At 41.8% G+C, this 24806-nt stretch overlaps 1 protein-coding gene and 1 pseudogene across 2 annotated transcripts; one reads left to right on the top strand and one right to left on the bottom strand.

Annotated features, from left to right (window-relative positions):
- Positions 1–877: 877 nt before the first annotated feature.
- LOC105944094 (zinc finger protein 624-like) lies at positions 878–17710 on the bottom strand. 2 transcript variants are annotated; one of them, XM_045150286.1, is made up of 5 exons: positions 17581–17710; positions 15122–15248; positions 8954–9046; positions 4414–4523; positions 878–2238 (listed from the first exon to the last, which is right to left on the bottom strand). In XM_045150286.1, the coding sequence occupies exons 1-5, from the start codon at positions 17599–17601 to the stop codon at positions 1225–1227; spliced, it is 1365 nt and encodes a 454-aa protein (XP_045006221.1). In that variant the 5' UTR covers positions 17602–17710; the 3' UTR covers positions 878–1224. The 2 variants fall into 2 exon arrangements, with proteins under 2 accessions (XP_045006221.1, XP_045006222.1); XM_045150287.1 differs by lacking the exon at positions 17581–17710 and adding an exon at positions 12925–13606 and having other exon boundaries at positions 15122–15249.
- Positions 10351–11884, top strand: LOC105944093 (annotated as a pseudogene).
- Positions 17711–24806: the final 7096 nt, after the last annotated feature.

The raw sequence follows: 24806 nt of genomic DNA, 5'->3' as shown, positions 1-24806 counted from the left end.
TGGGATTAAAGAAGTACATACCATGTCCGGCTAATGAATGTTATTTTAACAAACAATCTTGGTCCCCTAATCTGCTTCAAGCACATATACACATGACTCCAAACACAGCAGTGGGTTTGAGTATCTCTTGGTAACTCCCCTCTTACGGTCAGTTTCCATTCAAATATATCCTAGAACACTTCATGAAAGCACAGGCAGGCAGGGAGCTGATGCAACTTAAAGTTGTTTTCTAAACAACCCTCCCCTCCTGCTCCCCTGAAGAAGCCTCAAGTAATACCGCATGTGCTTCGACACTCTAGCTCAAGCAGCTTACTGCTCCAGGCAGTGTGTTCTGTATTGTGTTTTAACAGAACTTCCAGCTGCTTCACTACTTGTGTGCACTTTTGCAATTCTCCAAATGAGAGTCAAGAACCTGCAAACACTTGCCACAGACACTTGACAACACACTTGGTAAATGAGAAGCCTGGTGATAAGATCATGAGCATGGGAAGATAGAGAAGCATGTTGGGTTTCATCCATTACCATTTTGTTCATTTATTTCCTTGAGGCTGTCTCAGGCTTGATGTACAAATAGCTGTTTCAAGGCTGGCCTGGGTGAAATCCTCCTGTGTCTACCCACACTTCACAGAATCAGGGTTACAGGCACAGCAAACCACAGCTTGGAATTCAAACAGGTCTTGTGTTAGCACAGCAAGTGTGCTTGTCAGATATGGGGTGCTGTGGAAGTGGTTCAACAGCTATTTTACTCCAGTAAGTAATTTAGTGCTGGGAACAGTGGCATAGACCTTTAGTAAAACCAATAGGAAGGTTGAACGAACATCATGAATTTGAGAAAAACTTGAAATACAATATGAGCTCAAAGACTAAACAGACACTATTGAAAAATACATAATTGGGAAATTTATTACACTGGTCACAATGCAGCAGTCTTATCCAATGAGACCCTTTAAATTTTCTGCAAGTTACACCAATTCCTGATGATTACAGGTTATACATAGACATAAATGTTCAACATAGAGATCATGATAAGGTATGCTCAGTTTCCCACGTAGACCTTCACACATACATGAATTTCTCTTATAGCGAGGTAATCCTTATAAGGGAAAGGCTTCTCACTCTAAGTTCTGCTGATGATCTTGTACTGAATTGTCACAGAAACCTTTTCCATGTTCTGTATACTAAGAGGCCTTCACACCAGGGTGAGCTTTCTCATGAACAGTGAGGTTACCTTTTGAAAGCTTTCCTACATTTTCTTTGATGTCGAATCAGGTACCTGTTGACAGTGAAGCCTCTTCCACAACCTGTACATTTATAGGATTTTTCACCCTTATGTATCTTCTCATGATCAAAGAGGTACCACTTTGTAGTGAAACCTTTCCCGCAATCTGTACATTTATAAGGCTTCTCACCTGTATGTCTTCTCTGATGAAGACTGAGATAGGACTTTAAAGTGAAACCTTTCCCACAGTATGTGCATTTATGGGGCTTCTCACCTGTATGAGTTCTCTCATGATTACTGAGATACCACTTTGCAGTGAAACATTTCCCACAATCTGTACATTTATGAGACTTTTCACCTGTATGGATTCTCTGATGTTTATTGAGTTCTGATTTCATGTAGAAAGCTTTTCTACATTCTGCACATTCAAAAGGCTTCTCACCTGTGTGAACTCTCTGATGATTACTGAGGTACCACTTTGTAGTAAAACCCTTCCCACAGTCAGCACATTCATAAGGCTTCTTATCTGTATGACTTCTCCCATGAATAGTAAGATTCGACTTCCTAGTGAAAGCTTTCCCACATTCTGCACATTCATAGGGCTTCTCACCTGTGTGGCTTCTCTGATGTTTAGTGAGTTCTGACTTCATGTAGAAAGCTTTCCCACAGTCTGCACATTCAAAGGGCTTCTCACCTGTATGAAATCTCTGATGACGAATGAGGGCCACCTTCTGTGTGAATTCCTTCCCACATTCCATGCATGCATATGGCTTTTCTCTTGTGTGAGTCAAAGGAACTGTGTGGCATGATCTCAAGAATATTTTTCTGCATTCCTCACACTCATATTCATCACTCTCCATTATAAGAAGAGTCTGACACTGAGTGTAATACGAAGATTTTTTGCATGTATGACACATGTTACTTGTCTGCTGTGACTCCAGGCAACACAGCTTCATACATGCTTTATCTTTATTCCATTTTGTTTCTTGGTAGATTTTCTGGTGCAAGTTTAGTTCAGGCTAGAGATAAAAAAGAAAAAAAAATTGTTACATTTCACATGCCCACCAGGCTTTTAACTATCATGTGCTTTTTGTTGTTGCTGCTGCTGCTGCTGTTTTTTTGAGGTAGGGTCTCACTCTAGCAGAGGCTGACCTGGAATTCACTATGTAGTCTCAGGTTGGTTTCGAACTCACGGTGATCCTTCTACCTCTGCCTCCCAAGTACTGGAATTAAAGGCGTGCGGCACCACACCCAGCTTCATGTGCTTTTTAATGTTTTGTGAGCTACGGTTTCTTTCTACATGTCTTACAATCAAATTTCACTTCTCTCCTAAATGTACATTGTCATTTAGAGAACATGATACTAACTACATCATACAAAATGATCTATTAACTTATAATATTTATTGAGAAATATAAACGACTGCCATATAAACTGATTTTCAATATTACTGGACTTATAAGACATTTAATATAAAACTTCATATGCCAATATGGCCTTTGTTTATAATGCTATCCCCAGTTAAATGTACTGAAATAACTGAGGAAATGGTTCAGTGGTTAAAAGCATGTGTTACCTGACGACAGACCCAAGTTTGACTTACCCACATCTACACAAAATGAAAACAAAAGTGGCATACATATCTGTGATCCTAATATGTCCACAACAAATGAGACACTGAGGCCAGAGTATTCAGAAGTTTATAGGCAAGGTAAGACTGTCAGACAAAAGAAGGAAGCAAAAACAGTGGGAGACACTGTCTCAACAGGGAGGAACAAGAGGGAATCTTAATGCTAACCTCAGACCACCATATACATGCGGTAGGACACATTTGAACACATATTTACACATACCAAATCCTTACACATACACACACAATAAAAATATCACTGTGGCACATGCTTTTAATCCTAGCATTCAGGAGGCAAAGGTAAGAGGATTGCCAACAGTTCGAGGCCACCCTGAGACTACATAGTAAATTCTAGGTCAGCCTGAGCTAAAAGTGAACCCTACCTTAAAAAACAAAAACAAAAACAAAACAAAACAAACAAAAATCACTGCCTGCTAAACACCGCTCAAGGCTCCCAGGACTTGCTTCTGTTTGAATGACTATGGTGGCCGCTGGGCTTCTTTATTTTGAGCTGTAACAGCTACAGCCGACCTGTTGTGTGTAGGCCCAGGCACAAAGTGTCTGAAGGATGGTTTAGCTGAGACAGTGGCTACAGATGTTGGTGTCCCCCGCCTCAGGGGCTTGGGCTCTGTAGAGCCCAACCTGCTGGGTGTCTGCCCAGTACCCCAGGGGCTCGGCTGGGACCCGGCACTGTAGGAGTCGGGGTCACTTCTGAGCAGACTCACGGAGGTGGTTCTCTCCTTCCCGACCTGGAAGCTGGTATCCCAAGTCCTCAACTGCTGGCTGTGATCTCCCCCACCACTGGGTGTTCTCTGCCCTTGGGAACCTGTTCCCCTTCCTCATCTCTCCTCCCTGCCTAGATCCAACACTATCTTTTGGCTTGACATCATTTTCCACTTTGTCAAAATTGAGTGATAACTTTTTAAAATTTGCTTTTAAGAAAGTGTGCTGTAACTAACCAGCCCTAGATGAAACATAAGTAGTTTTAACCTGCTTGTTGAAAGGGAGAAGCTTGAATTTGATTTCAGTATATAACATTTGGTAGTGATTGTTACTGGGAACCCTGTATATTGGTTGGAAATGGCATACTGTTTGTATTATGGAAGCAGAAATGAAAAGCCACCTTAGATATTGTGAAGAAATTAAGTATGTCAGTTGCCAAATTATTTAAATTTTGATATTTACCAAGCCCACAAATCGATTCTTTCTGCCAGTATGTCAATTTTAATTGGTGAACTAACTAAAGAAAGAAAGTTTATAAGTATTAGATTTCCTAATGATATTTTTCAGTTTTTAAAAAAGGGAAATGCTGTTCTACATTTATTAAAAATATTTCTCCTACTTAATGAAAAAGTTGGTAATTTTGCTGAATGTGTTAAATTGCAAGTTATTTCAAGGTATTTCATGGATGTTATATCCATGAAGTGTTTACCTGAATAGTTTCTACTCACCATGTTAATATTTCAACAAAGTTGAGAGCACACATGAAAAATTGGTGACTGCAAAATGAATATATTTTATGTACAAATTACTGAGAAACAAACAAACAAACATATTCACTTACTTCAACCATTTTGTCATTTAACGTCTTTCTGTTGGTGATTCCACTTTGACACAAATGGCTCTTCTGATTATTCTGGATGGTGTCAACTGGGACAGCAACTTTAGGAACATCTAATGACATTAATTACACAAGTCATATTTATGGAATTCTATTTTAACAGTACACCTTTTTATCCTCATAAATCTTATAAAGTAATACAGACAGACAAATTAACAGGACACAGTTTTAAGAGGCTGAAACAGAAAAATGGACCCATCCATTTGCTGTCTACAAGATGACCACCTTACCATCAAAATAAGGCACCTCTTTGGGTGAAAGGATAGAAACTGATTTTCCAATCCAATGTTAAAAAGAAGCATTTGTAGCTATACTAACATCTTATAAAATAGACTTTAAACCAAAATAATCAAAAGACAGAAAGAGACATGAGTGGTAGTGCATGCCTTTAATCTCAGCACTTGGGAAGAACAGGTGGGATATCACTGTCAGTTTGAGGTCAGCCAGGAACTACAGAGCAAGTTCCCAGGTCAGCCTGGGGTGGAGTGGGACCCTACCTAGAGAAAACAAAAGAGAAAGTGATAGAGACCTTACTTCTTACTGAATAATGTAATGACCCACCTTGAAGACATCACAATCATAAACTTACACTCACCAAACAAAGATGTACAAAATTTTATAAAGAAAAACCTAGTAGACAATAAACTGGAAATAAAGTCTAATACAAAAGTAGAAAAAACTTAATACCCTAATATTGTCAATAGACACACCATCCAGACAGAAAATTAACAGATGAATAATGGAGCTAAACAATATCATAGATTACTTGGACTTTATAGGAATGTATAGAACATTCCACAGACTACACATTCTCAGTAGCTCATAAGATCTTCCCTAAAAAAAAATCATACATTAAGGCATAAAACACATCTCCACAAACTTGGGAAAATTGCCCTAATTCCTTGCATAATACCTGACCACAATACAATAACATTAAAAATCAACAATAACAGAAACAACAAAACATACATGAATCCTTGGAAACTACATAATTCTATTAAATAATGAGTTGGCTGCTGAAGAAATAAAAAAGAAAATCAGTAAGGGCAGGAGAGATGGCTTAGTATTTCAAGCACATTTATATGAAGCCTAAGGATATTCAACTCCCCAGTACCCATGGTAAGCCAGATGTACAAGGGTAGCACATACATCTGGAGTTCATTTGTAGTGGCTAGAGGCCAATTTGATCAAATGAAAAAAGAGAAGTTTCCAATTAACAAAATCAGAAATGAAAAAGGAGAGGTCACAGCAGACATGAATGAAATTTGAAGAACCATCAGGGCATACTTCCAAAACCTCTATTCAACAAAATTAGATAATCTGGAAGAAATGGATGAGTTCCTAAACACCACCTACCAAAACTAAACTCAGAGCAGATTATTAATCTCCTAAACAAACCGATCACATTCATTGAGATTGAAAAGGTAATCAAAAACCTTCCCAAAGAGAAAAGTCCAAGACCAGATGGCTTCTTGGCTGAATTCTATCAAACCTTTAATGAAGCAATGAAACCAATTTTTCTCCAACTATTTCATATAATCAGAGACCAGGGAATCCTTCCCAACTTCTTTTATGAAGCTAAAAATCAGAGATACAACAAGGAAACTATAGGCCTATATCCCTGATGAACTTAGATGCAAAAATCCTGAACAAAATCCTTATAATCCGAATTCAACAATACATCATAAGCATTATCCACTCTGATTAAGCAGGATTCATCCCAGGGATGCAGGAATGGTTCAACATATGGAAACTGGTCAATACAATAGACCACAAAAATAAACTTAATCACAAGAACTACATGATTATTTCAATAGGTTCAGAGAAGGCCTTTGACAAAATACAACATCACTTCATGATCAAAACGCTAGAGAAAATAGGCATGGACAGTTAATATCTCAACACAATAAAAACTAATATATAAGTCACCTAAAGCCCAAATAATACTTAATAGGAAAGACTCAAGGAGTTCCCATGGAACTCAGGAACAAGACAGGGGTGCCCACTCTCACCACTGCTCTTCAACATAGTTACAGAAGTCCTAGTCCAAACAGTAAGAAATAAAAGGGATATAAACTGGGAAGGAAGAACTCAAATTACCCCTATTTGCAGATGACATGATTCTATATGTGACCCAGAAGTCTCCATCTCAAAACTTCTAAAGGTGAGTAATTCCTTCAGTAAAGTGGCAGAATACAAATTCAACACACAAAATTCAGTAGCCTTTCTATATGCAAAAAGGACAAATAATACAGAAAAAGAAATCAGTGAGGCTGTCCCATTTTCAATAGCCAAAAGAAAAACTAAATACCTTGGAATAATACTAACCAAATATGTGAAAGACCTATATAATGAAAACATAAAAACATTCAAGAAAGAAACTGAGGAGGACATGAGCAGATGGAACAGCCTCCCATGATCATGGATAGGTAGAATTAATATTGTGAAACAAAAACAAACGTAAAAACCTATTCTTTTTTTTTAATTATTTATTTATTTATTTATTTGAGAGCGACAGATACAGAGAGAAAGACAGATAGAGGGAGAGAGAATGGGCGCGCCAGGGCTTCCAGCCTCTGCAAACGAACTCCAGACACGTGCGCCCCCTTGTGCATCTGGCTAACGTGGGACCTGGGGAACCGAGCCTCAAACCAGGGTCCTTAGGCTTCACAGGCAAGCGTTTAACCGCTAAGCCATCTCTCCAGCCCGTAAAAACCTATTCTAGCATCATTCTTCACAGATACAGGAAAAAAAAATGATCTCAAAATTCATATGGAATGGCAGCATACTATATCCTCAGCACAAGCAGCACCTCAGGAGGTATCACGATACCTGATTTGAAGCTTATTACAGAGCCATAGTAACAGAAACAGCATAGTACTGGCATAAAAACAGAAATACAGACCAATGGAACAGAACTGAAGATTTGGACCTTAGGTCAAGTAGCTATAGCTATTGACCTTTGACAGAAGTGCCAATAACGTACACTGGAGAAAAGACAGTATCTTCAACAAATGGTGCTGGACAAATTGGATAACCACATGTAGAAAAATGAAACTAGACCTATTCCTCTCACCATACACAAAGATTAACTCCAAGCCAGGCATGGTGGTACACACCTTTAATCCCAGCACTCAAAAGACAGAGGTTAGGAGGATTGCTGTGGGCTCAAGGCCACCCTGAGACTACATAGTGAATTCTAGGTCTGCTTAGGCTAGAGTAAGATCCTACCTCAAAAAAACAAAACCAAACAAAACAAAAAGCCACAATGATATTTAAAAAGCAATTCCAAATGGCTTAAAGACCTCAATATAAGACCTGAAAGGAGGAAAAAAATAAGACCTCTCCACAATATAGAGAGAAGGACTTCCTGAACAATACTTTAGTAGCCCAAGAAATTACATATTTCTCAACTAATGGGATCTCATGAAGCTAAAAAGCTTTCACAGAGACAAATATACCATAAGTAGAACCAACAGATTACTCACACAATGGGAGAAAATTTTTACCAGCTGTATCATGGACAGAGGCCTAATATTTAGAATCTACAAAGTACTCAAAAAACTAAACAATAAAAAATCAACAACCCACTCAAAAAATGAGGTAGATAGGGCTGGAGAGATGGCTTAGTGGTTAAAGCATTTGCCTGCGAAGCTAAAGAACACTGGTTTGATCCCCAAGGTCCAATGTAAGCCAGATGCACAAGGTGGCACATGAGTCTAGAGCTTGCTTGCAATGGCTGAAGGCCCTAGTGTATCCATTCTCACCCTTTTTTTCCTAGCCCCCTTTCTATCTCTCTCTCTCTCAAATAAACCAAATAAAAATTGAAAAAAGTGTTTTAAAAAATGGGGTATAGAAATGAATAGGGAGTTCTCAGAGGAAGAAATACAAATGGCTAACACATATTTAAGAAAGTGTTACATCCCTAACCATCAGGGAGATGCAAATTAAAACAGCTATGAGATTCAACTTTACTCCAGTAAGGATGGCAATCATTAAAAAAAAAAAAAAATCAAGCATCAGCTGGGCATAGTGGCACACACCTTTAATCCCAGCACTTGGGAGGCAGAGATAGGAGGATCACCACGAGTTTGAGGCCACTCTGAGACTATATAGTATATTCCAGGTCAGCCTGGATTACCCTACCTTGAGAAACCAAATTTAAAAAAAAAAAATCAAACTATAATAAATGTTGGCATGGATGTGCAGAAAGAGGAATTCTCATTCACTGTTGGTGAGGATACAAACGTATACAACCACTATGGAAATCAACGTGGAGATTCCTGAAAAAGGGGAATACAGAACTACCAACAGACCCAGTTATTCCTTTACTGGAATTTACCCAAATGTTCCATGCTTCGCTACAGATATATTTGCTCAACCATGTTTACAGCTGCTCAATTCATAACAGTTAAGAACTGGAATCAACCCAGGTGCCTATCATTGGACGAATGATGTCCCTTGCTCAGCATTCATGACTGACCTGGGAGGCTCCACACTGAGGATTCCTTTATACTCCATGGCCCAAATCCATGCTCCAACTTGACAAGCAACTCAGACTTGGCCATGCGGTATCCTGGGAGGGGGAAATGATACACAAGTTATGCCAGAGTGTAAAGTGAGGTGCACTGATGGAAGACGGCTGCTCCAACTCAGGAACTATGATAGGATCAGTGAATTTAAGACATTAAGTGGAGAGAATTTACACTTATACTCTTCACTGACTAAACTATAACTTGTTAGTGACATAAAATTTCATGGTAAAGACCCCTAAATACTACTTTTAGGAAAATGTAGCCAACCTTCCCTCCCCCATCTGCCACACCAGCAGCACCTCTGCAGAACTGAGGCCTCCAAGGATCAGGGCCGCCCCTCCCCCACCACACAGCATCCTGCACAGCTGATCCGAGGAGCAGACTGACCCACCACCTGAGCAGAGCTCACAGTGCACCCAAGAGGGAACCAGCCTCACCCTCAATGTAGAAGAGATAGAAAGTCACCCCTAAAGGAAACAGGGCTGTTTTACACCACACCAATACATACCAAAAGCTGGGTTCATAGACTTGCACTGGAAATGCTAATTTCAAGTTTCCTATCAGGGCAGGTTGCTAAAGAAAAGAATCTCAGGAAGGAAAGAATTCAAAATGTGGTCCATTTTATGACACAAATACTGATTTGTTCTATCTAACTGATGTATGTTTAGTCTATTTTGCCGTTCATAAATAAGCTCTGGGTTAGGGTCAACTCTTGGCACTGTTGACATAGTAGTTTTGTTTGCATATTGCTCAGCTGGATTTTAGGTTTGTTATATATTTTTCTCCACCTACCTTACTACTCTTCCAAGCAAAACTCATTTCCTCCCATTTCTCCTCCTACATTCTCTCCAACTTAATACTTCATAAAACCAACCTCTATAGCCTCAGCAACCTCAAAAAGCTGTGAAAGCTAACAGTACCCCAACTTTCCTTTCCCTGATACATGTGCCACCTCTTAAAAGTCCCATAGTTTTTTATCAATCCCAGTGCTGTACAAACATCCCCATAATCCAAGGTCTCTAAACTGAGCCGTAAAACAAAATACACACATATACACACCCATGATGGTACAGAATAAACATTAACACTACAAATGATGTCACTGTGCAAAGCAAAGAAAAACTGAACCAATAAAAAGTGTAAAACAGACGGGCGTGGTGGTGCGTGCCTTTAATCCCAGCATTCGGGAGGCAGAGGTAGGAGGAGCGCCGTGAGTTCGAGGCCACCCTGAGACTACATAGTTAATTCCAGGTCAGCCTCAGCTAGAGTGAGACCCTACCTCGGAAAAAAAAAAAGTGTAAAACAGGGGAGTGGTGGCCATGCACTAGCAGCTGAATTTATAAAGATGGAAATTCAAGCAGTAGTGATGGCTGCTGGTGGGGATCTCAGACGACAGACTTAACTTCCAGCATTCTTAAGCCTCTCCTTCCAATTGGGAAGAAACCTTTAATTTGATACTCATTGAACCTGCTTGAGTGTGTTGGATTTGAAGAAGTCATTGTGATTACAACCAAAGATGTTCAAAAGGCTCTTTAGCTGAGCGTGGTGTCGCACACCTTTAACTGAAGATGAAAATGAAGCCAGATATTATGTGCATTCCAGATGAGGCTGACATGGGAACTGCAGATTCTCTAAGCTACAAATACTCAAAACTTATGACAGATCTGCTTGTGCCAAGCTGTCATCTAATAACAGACATTGCTTTACATGAGGTGTACACCTGTTCAAAGCTTATGATGCATCACTTGCCATGTTAATGAGAAAAGAACAAGATAGCTTAGAACCAGTTGCAGATCAAAAGGGGGAAAAAACAGTGGAGCAGCGTGACTTCACTGAAGTGGACAACACAGGAAAAAGATTGTTTTTGCCGGGCATGGTGGCACACGCCTTTAATCCCAGCACTTGGGAGGCAGAGGTAGGAGGATTGCCATGAGTTCGAGGCCACCCTGAAACTCCATAGTGAATTCCAGGTCACCCTGGACTAGAGTGAGACCCTACCTCAAAAAAAAAAAAAAAAAAAAAAGAAAAAGATTGTTCTTTATGGCTAATGAAGCAGACTTGGATAAAGAGCTGGTCATTAAGGGATCCATCCTGCAGAAGTACCCTGGAATACATTTCCATACAGCCCTCGTGGATGTTCATCTCTATGCTTGAAGAAATACATTGTGGATTTCCAAATGCAAAACAGGTCAATCACTTCTATCCAGAGTGAATTGATTGCATAACTGGTAAGAAAAGTTTTCCACAGCTTCCTCATGACAAGGTAAGAAGAAAAAGAGGACCTAAAAAGAAAGGAGCTGAAGTCCTTAGCTACTTACAGCTTTATAAAAGAAGACAATACACTGACCTTGGGTCCCTATGATGCCTGATGGAATACCTATTGAGCCAACTGGGAAAACTTGTCCAGATCCCAGGTGTGCTGTTATGTCCACATCATGAAAGAAGAACTCTGCTCTTGAGTGAACACACTGGGACTCTACATGGAAGCAAACAAGGCAGGTTCCCAAATTGCTGTCTGTTCTTTGTCCAGAAGAAGCAACAGTCAATCCATCAGCCCAGATTGTCAGCAAACACCTTGTTGGAGTTGATAGCCTCATCAAGCTAGATACACAAGTTGGAGAGGAGGGAACCATTAAGCACTCAGTCACTGGGTCATCCAGTCTCATTAGAGATAGAGCAACAATTACCAATTGCCTTCTCATGAACTTTGCCACTGTGGAAGAAGGATGCAACATCCAGGGCAGTGTTATCTGCAATGATGCTGTGATAAGAAAGGTGCAGATATCAAGGACTGTTTGATTGGAAGTGGTCAGATCAATGCCAAAGTTAAATGAATCAATGAGATGATTGTGGGAAATGACCAGCTCATGGAGATCTGAATTCTGAGCATGACCTCTTTCTTCCAGATGTTGGCTGGACCACCTGTCTGACTCTGTATTATTTTTCACTAAAGGACTTTCAGGCTGGGAGTGAAGCTCAAAAAAAAAAAAAAAAAAAAAAAAAAAAAAAAAAAAAAAGTAAAACAAACAGAAAACATCAAGCTCTGTAACTCCAAGACTGACAACTTTAACCAGTGATAAGTCTTGAGTTCAAATCCTACCCCTCCAGCTGAGCTGATCAGAAATTCTGAGAAATATTCCATTGCAGCAGGCAGCTCTTCTTGGCAGCCATCCCATAATCCTGGCATCTCCACTATTCCTCTTTCCACTGTAACACAGTGTCTATCCTTGGTACAAAAAAGTAGGGTTGTTACTGCTAGAAAATGGACTATGTGGCTTTTGGAACTGACTTGTGGAAGGAATGTAGAATTTGAAACCTTGGCAAAAAAGGCACAATGCAGTGCTTTAAGTACTGCTTGATGGATTTTGGTCACAACTGTCTAAATGCAGTAAGAACTGAGGACTGTGAAGTCTGGCTTGCAAGTGGAAGAAATAACTAGAAATAGGTTGTGTGAGAGGCTTGCTGCGTTCTGTCTGCCTGTCCTGAGAATTTGTGCAGGGTTGCAAAGTATAGAAATGGACTGGTGTGAGCACATGGATAAATCACAGAAAGAAATGAAAACTTTGGGCTAAAGACAGCAGCACAATTCAGCCTTTGTTTGAGAGATTACAGCAATTGAGATTGAGCCAGCTGTTCTGCAGTAGGACAGCAGGAAGAATACGGGCTCTTGAAAGGGGACTGGATGCTGAAGAGTAGCCTTCTCTTCAGAGCTGGTTTATTTCCACCTTGGATTAACAAGCTGATGGCCCACTGGGTACTATGGAGTATATATAACAAATGCAGGAAAGAGGGGTCACTGGATTTGGAATGCAGTTTTGTTTTTCAGAAATGGCCATGGGCAATTTGAGGCAGGGTTGTTGAATGTCACTGTGTAAAGACAGGAAATCCAGATGTTTAAGTAGGAAAGGAGAAGGGTTACCATCATCTTAGGTCTGTGGAACATCTGACTTTTGGCCATATTTCTAAATTCCTCCTGTGGCCAGGGGGCCTTTCCTGATGGTCTTCATTTTCAGCTCCTCCAGTTTCTTCTATTCCTCCTTTTGTTTCTGCTTGAAAACCTTATCCTCCTCATCCATTTCCTTGGTCTGCTTCTTGGGCTGTTTCAGGGGCTTCTTCTTGCCACCTTTCTAGCTCAACATGGTGCCCCAGGGATAGCTTTTGCACTGTGAATGTTTATTCTGTGCCATTGAGCTTTTTGTTTTGTTTTACAGGCTCACAGTTTACAGATATTAGACTATGGGGATGTTTGAACAGCACTGGGAAAAAAAACTAAGCAGACTTTTAAAAGTTGTACTGAATGTATTGCATTTTACATCATGGATGGTCTTGAGTTTATGAGAACTGAGGTGGGAATGTGGTGGTTTGAGTCAGGTTTCTCCCATAAACTCATGTGTTTGGAGTGCGGGGTCTCCTGCTGGTGGCAATTGGTAACTGGAGCCTTGTTAGAAAGGGTATATTGTTGGGGGCAGCATATGGGTATTATAGCCAGCTTCCCCTTGCCAGGGTTCAGAAACACTCCTGCTGCTGTTGGCCAGGAGGTGATGTCCAATCCTCTACTCATGCCATGTTTTCCTCTGCCATCATGGAGCTTCCCTTTGAATCTGTAAGCCAAAATAAACCATTTCTCTCACTTCTGGTTGGGTGTTTGTCCAGCAACATGAAGCCTACTACTACAAGTGGCAATCAAAACCACAATGAGGGATCATTGCTCTGATGTCACAATAGTTATCAAATATATAGAAACACTGAAACTCATGAAAGAGATTAGGAATATAAATTAGTATTTTAAGAAATACACCATCATGTCTCATGAAAAACCAAACTATAGGGAGTGGCAAGATAGCTCAGAAGTTAAAGGTGTGCTTGTCAAAGCCTACAGAGCAAGGTTCAATGCCAAGCCATCCATGTAAACTAGAGGCAAAAAAAGAAAAGGGCACAAGCAAAAAAAAAAAAAAGAGGGGAAAAGGGCACAAGCATATGGTACATGCACCTGCAAGATGTTCTGGAAAATCTGCATGGATGCATGTGTGTGCACATGCGCGTGTGCACGTGCACACACACACACACATATTAAATAAATAATATTATTTAGAAAACAAAATAAGAAAGAAAGAGTACATATTATCATTATCCTACTGTAGGCTATATATACAAAGAATATAAGTATTTTGTAGAGAAACCTGCAGTACTCTGTGTATCACAGAACTGTTCACAGCAGCAAACACAGATGGTCATGGACAGAGGAAAAGGTAAAGAACATGTAACACATATTGCCTGCTAACTACCGCTCACTGAAACAAATGAAAGCTTGGGCACATACAGTGACGTGGACAGAAGTGGTGGGCATTGTGAGAAGTTATAGGATACAGTGATTTCCTCTGGGCTTGCTATAACCATGACCTTCTCAAAGTGGAGCAGCTGTGGTGACCCACAGGAGACAGTGGCCCACAGTCACAGCAGTAAAGAGAACCATACAGCAGATATCTAACACTATGATCATGGGAAAGGGTCTGTTAAATTTCTTTCATAAGACAGCTCAACTGAGAATCCAATCAGGATTGCCTTCACCTAATATATGTGGCATAAAGAAACCTACTCCCCCCATACATGTCTATAGTTGGTATTTGTGCATTATCTTCCCAGTACAGGAAAGACAAAAAGATAATATGTCATGCATAAAAGCATACTCTCATTCTGCTTGTAAGCCAAAGTTCACCTGTAAGAAGTTGACAATTAAGCAGTGGTTACAAGATTCTGAGCAGTACAGAGGAGAGTGGCATAAAGTCAGTAGTATTTACTCAGGACCATATGGAAGTGAACACAGCAAATAACTGAATATGTGAAATAGCTATCAGAGATTTTAAGGGTTCCCAATACAAACTAGTTCTGCCTGAGCTGACTTACCACTTACTTTTATCAGATTATTACATTTTATATATTTATTTTATATAATATATACTTATATATTATACGTATTAAATATATATTTATATTTATATATTTACTTGTATGTAAGTTACTACAAAGCCATGTGTCACATAAATATGTAATATAGAAATAGTATGAAAAATTAAAAATGATTCCAGAGAGAATGTAATTATCGGAATTAGACTCACCCAAGAACAGCAGGCTGCTGTAGTTCTCTAGCATCACATCCCTGTAGAGGGTCCTCTGGGCAGCATCCAGCTCCTGCCACTCCTCCCAGGTGAAGTCCACAGACACGTCCTCAAATGACAGGGATTCCTGCAATGACACAGTTCTCTTGAGCCTTGGGAACATATGGTGGGAGTTCACCAGAGAATGAGCTCATCAAGGAGCAGACTTCCTGAAGTCTCACATCCCAGAATGGCAATGTCAGTAACAGTGACAGATTAACAGTGTTTGAGGAGACAAAGGGGGCATTCAAAAAGAAAGGTTAATATACGTACATTTTATATAGCATTCTTCTTCAAAATTTAAATAAAGACCTACTATATTATCGAATAATCACCACTGTTGGTATATATATCAAAACAGACAGAAGTCTAAATCTCAAAATAAGTTTCACATCCACCTTCACAGTAACACTATGGAATCACAGTGCAGACAAGGAAACAAAGCAACTCTCAGGTAAGGGTACAGAAGGAGCTGTCTCCCAGCTGCAGGGCATCCAGGTGCTTATAAGAGGATCCACACCCCAAGTCAGGCTGCTATCAAGGACAGGCCCCAGGACATTATATGAATTATAAGGAAAACAGATAATCCTGTATGCTCTGAGAGCCCATGTGTGGGCCTGGAAGACAAATAAAAAGGGAGTTAGAGAGGAAAGGAAAGAAAGTACAAGCTGGGCATGGTGGCTCGTGCCTTTAATTCCAGCACAGTGGAGGTAGAGGTAGGAGGATTGCTTTGAGTTCAAGGCCAACACCCTGAGACTACATAGTGAATTCCAGGTCGTCCTGGGCCACAGAAATAACCTACCTCGAAAAAAACAATAACAAAAAACACGGGGCTGAAGAGATGGCTTAATGGTTAAGGCTCTTGCCTGCAAAGCCTTCAGACCCAGGTTCGATTCTCCAGTACCCACATAAGCCAGATGCACATGGTGGATCATGTGTCTGGAGTTTGCAGAGGGTTGAGGGTCTAGAGTGCTTATTCTCTATTTGCCTTTCTCACACACACACAAAAATTTTAAATATAAAAAAAGGGCTGGAGGGCTGGCTTAGCGGTTAAGGTATTTGCCTGCAAAGCCAAAGGACCCAGGTTTGAATCTCCAGGACCCACATTAGCCCAGATGCACAAGGGACGCATGCATCTGGAGTTCATTTGCAGTGGCTGGAGGCCCTGGCACCCCCATTTTCTCTCTCTCTCTCTCCCTTTCTCTGTCAAATAAATAAATAAAAATTAAAAAAAAAAAGGGCTGGAGAGATGGCCTAGTGGTTAAGAAATTTGCCTGCAAAGCCAAAGGACCCAGGTTCGACTCCCCAGGACCAACATAAGCCAGATGCACAGGGGTATGCACACATCTGGAGTTCATTTGCAGTGGCTAGAGCCCCTGTGTGCCCGTTCTCTCTCCCTCTCTCAAAGTGCCTATTTCTGTATCTCTCTATCTCTCAAATAAATGAATGAAAATAAAATATTTGAAAATACATAAAGTATTTTAAGCCGGGCATGGTGGGCACTGGGGAGGGAGAGGTAGGAGGATCGCCCTGAGTTCTAGGCCACCCTGAGGTTACATCGTGAATTCCAGGTCCCTCGAAAAACCAAAAAGAAAAGAAAGAAAACTAAGCACAAAGAGCTCCTGCTATGTAGGGAGCAGTAAAGGAGTAAACAGCTGTGTGGGAGTAAGAGTCAAGGCTGGCCCTCAGCTAGAGGGGAGATTCACCAGAACCTGAAGGTTCAGGAGTAATTAAGGGCCTCTGAAAGCCTATCCTCCCGAGGTAAAAGTATTTATGACATTAAGGTGGTGGGCCCTACCTTGTAACTCAGGTGAAACACAGAAAGCTGGTTGGTCTGGGCTAGAGGCTGGCTCAGGAAGTGAGGAGCCAGGAAGCCAAGTTCTGCGGGCAGCACTTGACCAAACACAAGGTCAGGGTTAGATTTAAATTCCAGGACAGGGGACCTCCTGTCCAGGAGCAGCTCAGGTAGGATGTGGAAAACCAGATCTAGGAAACTCCTTTAGGTATAGGCATAAGGAGAAGCCAGCTTCCTCTCCGATCTCTGGCACAGCCCAAAGACATTCCTGCTTTTTACTTTCAGGGGACCAGTCACCCTAACTGCCTAACAAAGCTACCTGACTCCCTCTACAATGCGGACTTGGGAGCCAGGAGTCTACCGGTATTCATAGGCGTTTTACCGCATCCGGGCCCTGGTCCTGGAGGCCGGCCCTACCCCCTGGTCACAGCTACGCAGACAGGGCTACAGCCGGGCTAAGCCGAGTTCGGGGAGCCGCCCATTCCCCACCCCACAGCCGGAGGGATCGGAGTGCACAGCGGCCCAAACGCAGCGCTCGGCCCGTCCCCGGGGCGCGAGGCGGAGCCGCCGCTAGCTCCGCCCCGACAAACCCCTTCCTTCCCGGGCTCGGGACGCCGCTCCTCACCATTTCCCGCTGCCAGAGCATCTGGCGTCCTCGTGGATCTCCGGGACCGGAACTCGATCTCCACAGACCCGGGACAAGAAACACAACGAGGAAACGCCTCCCGCGACGCCCGGAAGAAACCTGGCTCAGGAGAGACTTCCGCCAGGCTGTGGAGGCCCCGCCCCCGGCGCGCGGTCGGCGTGTCTGATTGGATGGACGGTCTCTGCGCGGGAAGGGCCCGCCTCCTCAGGAGCCCCGTAGCCAGTTCTCTTCATGCCACCTCTTGTGACCTTAGGTGACCCCCACATGACCCTAAGTTCACATGCCAACAATTCTGGTATTAAAGGTGGGAACCAGTGGACTATTTATTACAAGTGCCACGAAGACGTCCTGGAGTCCCTTAGTGGTCTTGGTGGCTGTATTCTCTAGGTGGGCGCACACAGGAGGAACTTGAGGGGCAGCAGCATGGTGCCAGTGAGGTGTTGTATGGCCAGGTGCCTGGGGCCACTGGACTCTAAGGCACCTGCTGAGCCAGGAATCTTGCTGCAGACCAAAATTAAAGGACTTTTGTCAGCCTGGCATCTGGCCTATCTCCCTCAGGCCCAGATACCCCAAGTGTCTCTTCTGCCACATGTGTTTCCAGGAACCCCTTCACCTTGTGCTGAAAGGCCCAAGAATTCAGAAGCTCAGAAATACTATCACGCTCCAAGGGGAGCTTAAGCGGGCTCCCTGCATACCTCAAACTCCAGGCTTTACTCTCTGTTGGAAGCAAGTAAAGAATCCCTCTTCTCATTATATCAGAGCCCACTCCTAATATAAAACTAGGTAAAAGGGCATGAGATAGCCCTCAAGGATGGGAAATGAGTAATGAAGTGAACCACTTATTTGGTTTCTGTAAATAGCCTGCACTATAAGCCTTACACTATAAGCCTTAATAGCCCACACTGTTAGCCTTAGTAGCTTGCACCATAAGCTGTAGCAGCCTGCCTCAGACCACCAAGGTCATAGGAGGCTGATACCATACTCTGCTACCCCCACCTAAGGAATTACAGAAGTGCTGACCTCCAAGGTCATAGGAGACTGGAACCACACTCTGCTACTCCCACCCAAGGACCTGCGCAAACGCTGACCACCAAGGTCATAAACTAATTGGCTTAGAAACTATGGGGTGGCACCAACTGACTGGCTAACACCCTGCGGGGCTCCTAATATTAGAAAATGATTGGTCTAAGGCACAGGCTTTGTTAGAAACCCTATAAAAACTGTCCTGTTCCTGCATTCAGGGCTCTGCAGTCCTCTACCCTTGTGCAGTGTACGACTGTGGGCCCCAGCGCGCTTGGAATAAAATCCTCTTGCAGTTTGCATCAAGACCGCTTCTCGTGAGTGAGTGATTTGGGGTGTCGCCTTATCCGGGCAGAGCGTGGGGATCCCCTGCGGGGTTTTTTTCCTACAGTGCCCAGGGAGGGATAGCTAAGGCTTCAGATCCCATCCTGACTGCAGCGCTTCATGCCTCTGTGTGTGTGTGTGTGTGTGTGTGTGTGTGTGTTTCTACATCTTGCTATCTATCTCTGAGCCTCTCTTTTTTTTTAATCTCTCTCTGATTCTAGGCATGTGAACCCATCTCCATCCTCTCTGTTCTCAATGGCCTTTCTTTCCTTATCGTCTCTTTGTCTGACCACCTCTTTGTCAAGAGAGATTTCTCTGAGGCTCTCAGATCACTAGCACAGGGATTGCAATCCCAATCTCTGCTTCTTCACTGGGTGACCTAGACTAGGCCACTTCCCTTGTACGTCATTTTCCCAAAAGGTAGGGGTGTGTGTGTGTGTGTGTGTGTGTGTGTGTTACCTGAGCTGAAACACAACACACAAACATTCAGCCATGCACCATATCCCTCCTTGTCGCTTGTCTCCTCATCTCTGTCTCTGTGCTCAATGGCACCTCCTTACAGTAATTGTGAAAGTGGGTGTTTAGCTGCATAAGCCTGAGATACCTAGTTATGGAGAAATTTCCAGACCCTTATATAAAGTATTAAAAGAAACCAAACGTTTAGTGCCAAAGTCAGTTTCATGTTGCTGGGGTGAACTTCCAAACCAAGCACAAGTTATGGGAGGAAGGGATTTATTGAGACTTAAAAAGCCAGGGGACGTTCCGTAATGGCAGAAAAAGCTGGCCACTTTTTATGTGTCCACAGAGAGAAAGAGCACCACCAGCACCATAAACAAGCACACTCCAGGGCTCCCAGGCAGAGCTTAAGCACTCCCTATAACTTAGACTGAAATCCCAGTTCCATCCCAAACACATCTTAGGTCTGCACCTGTCCTAGGGTCCACCAATAGTGACACACCATCTAGCCAGGCAGCTGGAAATCCAAGAAGCTTTAATAAAATAGAATCTATTAGGGGTCATGCATTCAAACTACCACATCCTGAAATCCAATTTCCTATCTGGTAACCTGAACACAAAACAGCCTTCAACTTGTTCAACAGGCATTGTAAGGCACCAGTTTTCGGCCTGCCCATAGAACAGGAATTTAATTTATATGTGAGATAAAGATGGAATAGCTCTAGGGCTGCTAACACAGCCCAGAGGACCATCAACTAGTGAGATATGTGGCCAATACATTAGGCTGGGTTGTCAAGAAATTGCCAGCCTGCCTTACACCTCTAGCTGCTATAGCCTCCTTAATTCTTGGGGCCACAAAACTCATTATGGGTAATGATATAATTGTTCATATGCTTCATAATGTGGCTGAACTGTTATAGGGAAGCCTTTGGCTCACTGATAGACACCTTTTAAGGTACCAGTGTTACTAGAAGGACACGCTATACAACTTAAGACTTCTAGTCTAGTGCCTGCTACCTTTTTACCTGAAGAGTCTGACTAGACAGACAGACCATCATTGTAAAGAAATAGTAATTCAGATGTATGCAGCTAGAGAAGACCTCTGAGAAACTCCTTTTTTGTTTTTTTATGAGAGAGAGAGAAAGAAAAAGAGAATTGCGCCAGGGCCTCCAGCTACTGTAATCAAACTCCAGACAGCGCACACCCTTGTGCACATGTGTGACCTTGCATGCCTGCATCACTGTGCATCTGTCTGGCTTATGGGAACCTGGAGAGTCAAATATGAGTCCTTAGTCTTCACAGGCAAGTGCCTAAACCACTAAGCCATGTCTCCAGCCCCAGACTGGATTCTACTGATGGGAGTTTCTTTACAGAAAATAGCACTGAAAGGGCTAGAGAGATTTCTCAGTGGTTTAAGCACTTGCCTGCAAGACCCGAATTCTGGGATTAGATTCCTCAGTACCCATGTAAAGCCAGATGCTCAGAGTGACACGTGCATCTGGAGTTCATTTGCACCAGCAGGAGGCCCCAGTGTGCATCTTTTCTCCCCTTCTCTCTCCCTCCCCTTGAAAACAAATAGAAATTATTATTATTTTTTTACCATATAGAAAGAGTGGCGGGGGGGGGGGAGAATTGGTGTGTCAGAGCCGCCAGTCACTGTAATCAAACTCCAGACATACATGCCATCTTGTGCACAAGTGCAACCTTGCACATTTGTGTCACACTGTGTGTCTGGCTTATGTGAGTCCTAGAGAGTCAAACATGAGTCCTTAGGCTCCACAGGCAAGCACCTTAACTGCTAAGCCATCTCTCCAGCCCAATAAAAATATTTTTTAAATGGGATTAAAAAAGCAGGATATGCAATAGTGAGCTTCTATGAGACTGTTGAAAGTAAGCCTCTTATTCCTGGCATAAGTTCTCAACTAACTGATCTCGTTGCCATATCTAGAGCCCAAAACTAAGCAAAGGAAAAAGAGTCAATATTTCCACAGACTTGAGATACTCCTTCCTGGTTTTTACATGCACATGCTACCATTTGGAGACAGAGTTTCTCACTACAAATGGATCTCCCATCTAATGTCATCAAGAAATAGACTACTTTTCTTAGGTTTCCTGCTGGAGGAGGTGAGGTGGCAGTCACTCATATCAGGGGCCACAGAAAGGAGACCATGAAACTGCAGAAGGTAATAGGGTAGCAGATGTAGCAGGAAGACAACTGCTCAAGGACTAACAGATAAAGCCTAGAAACTCCTCTGATATGGAAACATCCTTTTTTATTTTCATTTATTTACATGAGAGAGAAAGAGGAGGGGTGGCAGAGAGAGAAAGAGAGAGAGAGAGAGAGAGAGAGAGAGAGAGAGAGAGAGAGAGAGAGAGAATGGACATACCAGGGCCTCCCAGCTGCTGCAAATGAACTCCAGACGCACACACCACCTTGTGCATCTGGTTTACGAGGGTTCTGTAGGCTTTGCAGGGAAGTGCTTTAACTGCTAAGCCATCTTCCCAGCCCCAGGAAAATCTTTTTAAAGAAATAAAGCATCAGGTGTGGTGGTACATGCCTTTAATCCCAGCACTCAGGAGGCAGAGGTAGGAGGATCACTGTAAGTTTGAGGCCACCCTGAGACTACATAGTAAATTCCAGGTCAGCCTGAGCTAGAGTGAGACTCTACCTCAAAAAAACAAAAATAAATAAATAAAGCCTCAATACTCTGCAGAAGAAAATAAGTGTGCTCTCTTGAGAGGTTATACACTAATCCCCTAAGGATGGCCACAGTCTAATGAGGTAAAATTACACCTGTCCTCTTCAAGCCAATGGAAATTTCTTAAAGTCCTTCATCAAACTTTCCATCTAGGAATAGAAAATACTTTCGAGTTAACTTTTAGGTTGTTTACTAGAAGACACCCCTCAAAGACTATTAAGCAAATAGTAAGTGCATGGGACACCTGTCTCAAGAACAATCTCTTAAGTTTTCAGATTTCCCCATCAGGAATATAGAGACAAACATATTATCTACAATACTGGCAATTAGACTTCACACCCGAATTTAAAATAAAAAATAAAACATCAAAAGCTCATTTTGTCTTAGTGTGGGTTGGCACTTTCACCAACTGGGTAGAAGTCTTCCCTTGTGGGATAGAAAAGACATCTGAAGCAATGAAAACCTTACTTAGAGAGATCATGGTTAGATTTGGACTCCCCAGAAGCTTACAAAGTGATAACGGCCCTTTTCAAAGCAGCCTTTACTCAGGGAGTATCAAAAGCAATAGGCAAAAAAAAAAAAAAGAGCAATAGGCCCCTGCATGGTGGTGCACACCTTTAACCCCAGATCTCAGGAAGCAAATTACGAGGCTTGCTACGCATTTGAGGCCACCCTGAGACTACAGTGTAAATTCCAGGTCAGCCTGGGCTAGAGCAAGACCCTACATCTAAAAACCATATGCAAATTGATAAATGTAATACCTTCTATAAATGGACTGAAGGACAATAATCACATGATCATCTCATTAGATGCAGAAAAAGCATTTGACAAAATCCAACATCCCTTCATGATGAAAGTCCTACAGAGACTGGGAATAGAAGGGACATATCTCAACATACTAAAGGCTATTTATGACAAGCCTACAGCCAACATAATACTAAATGGAGAAAAAGCTGATGCTTTTCCACTAAAATCAAGAACAAGACAAGGGTGCTCACTGTCCCCACTTTTACTTAATATAGTACTGGAAGTTTTAGCCAAAACAATAAGGCAAGAGACACACATAAAAGGGATACAAATTGGAAAGGAAGGGATCAAGTTATCATTATTTGCAGATAACATGATTCTATACATAAAGGACCCTAAAGACTCCACCAGCAAACTGTTACAGCTGATAAACACCTATAGCCATGTAGCAGGATACAAAATAAAGACACAGTCAAGGCCACCTTGAGGCTACATAGTGAATTCCAGGTCAGCCTGGGCTAGAGTGAGACCGTACCTTGAAAAATAAATAAACACCCAGAAATCATTAGCCTTCCTATTTGCTAACAACAAATACACAGAGGATGAAATCAGAGAATCACACCCATTCACAACTGCATAAAAAAAAAATAAAGTACCCTGGGATAAGCCTAACCAAGGAAGTGAAAGACCTCTATAATGAAAACTTTAAAATACTCAAGTTAGAAATTGCAGAAGACACCAGGAAATGGAAAGACATCCCTTGTTCTTGGATTGGAAGAATCAATATTGTGAAAATGGCAATCTTACCAAAAGCAATCTACACATTTAATGCAATCCCCATCAAAATTCCAATGATTCTTCATGGAAATAGATAAAACAACCCAAAAAAATCATTTGAAAGCACAAAAAACCCCCTCAAATATCTAAAACAATTTTGAGCAACAAAAATAAGGCTGGTGGTATCACCATGCCGGATTTTAACCTATATTACAGAGCCATAGTAACAAAAACAGCATGGTACTGGCACAAAACAGACATGTAGATCAATGGAACAGAATAGAGGACCCAAATGTAAGTATGGGTAGCTATAGGGACCTGATCGTGAACAAAAAATGCCAAAAATACTCAGTGGATAAAAGATAGCTTCTTCAGCAAAAGGTGCTAGAAAAACTGGACATGTATCTGTAGAAGGATGAAAATAGATCCTTATCTCTCTCTATGCACAAGAATTAACTCCAAATGGATCAAAGACCTTAATATCAGACCTGAAACTCTGGAACTGCTAGAGGAAAAAGTAGGAGAAACCTTTCAATATATTGGTATTGGCAAAGACTTTCTGAATATAACCCCAATTGCTCAGGAAATAAAACTACAGATTAACCTCTGGGACCTCATGAAATTACAAAGCTTTTATATGGCAAAGGACACTGTGAATAGAGCAAAGAGTAAACTTAAAGAACTGGAGAAAATATTTGCCAGATATACATTTGACAGAAGATAATATGTAGGATAGACAAAGAACTCAAAAAATTAAATAAGAAATCAAACAACCCAACTAAAAAATGGGCTATGGAACTAAATAGAAAGTTCTCAAAAGAAGAAATACAGATGGCATATAAACATCTAAAGAAAAATGTTCTACATCCCTAGTCATCAGGGATATGAAGATTAAAACTATGTTGAGATTCCATCTTACTCCTGTCAGATTGGTGACCATCATGAAAAAAAATGACCATAAGTGCCGGTGAGGATGCCAAAAAAGAGGAACCCTTCTATACTGTTGGTGGGAATGCAATCTAGTCCAGCCATTGTGGAAATCAGTGCCAGGGATGGGATACCTTCCAGTGAGTTGTTGGCCAGGGAGGTCCCTGATACCCCAAAAACATTACAGGCCATTACCGAGTCCCTTGGCTTCCCACCAGTAACAGATGGTAAGACCCTATTGCTGATAACTCCTCA

The sequence above is a fragment of the Jaculus jaculus genome, chromosome 5, assembly GCF_020740685.1.
Source record: "Jaculus jaculus isolate mJacJac1 chromosome 5, mJacJac1.mat.Y.cur, whole genome shotgun sequence".
NCBI classification, from domain to species: Eukaryota; Metazoa; Chordata; class Mammalia; order Rodentia; family Dipodidae; genus Jaculus; species Jaculus jaculus.
This window is presented reverse-complemented; position numbering and strand designations above follow the sequence as displayed.

Bases quoted from the DNA above. Each gene is read 5' to 3' on its own strand.
- LOC105944094 (XM_045150286.1), bottom strand. From the start codon at position 17,601: ATGCTCTGGCAGCGGGAAATG. The intron at 15,249-17,580 runs GTGAGGAGCGGC...GTGTCATTGCAG, and splicing joins TGCTCTGGCAGCGGGAAATG to GAATCCCTGTCATTTGAGGA. The intron at 9,047-15,121 runs GTGAGTCTAATT...TCCCCCTCCCAG, and splicing joins CAGCAGCCTGCTGTTCTTGG to GATACCGCATGGCCAAGTCT.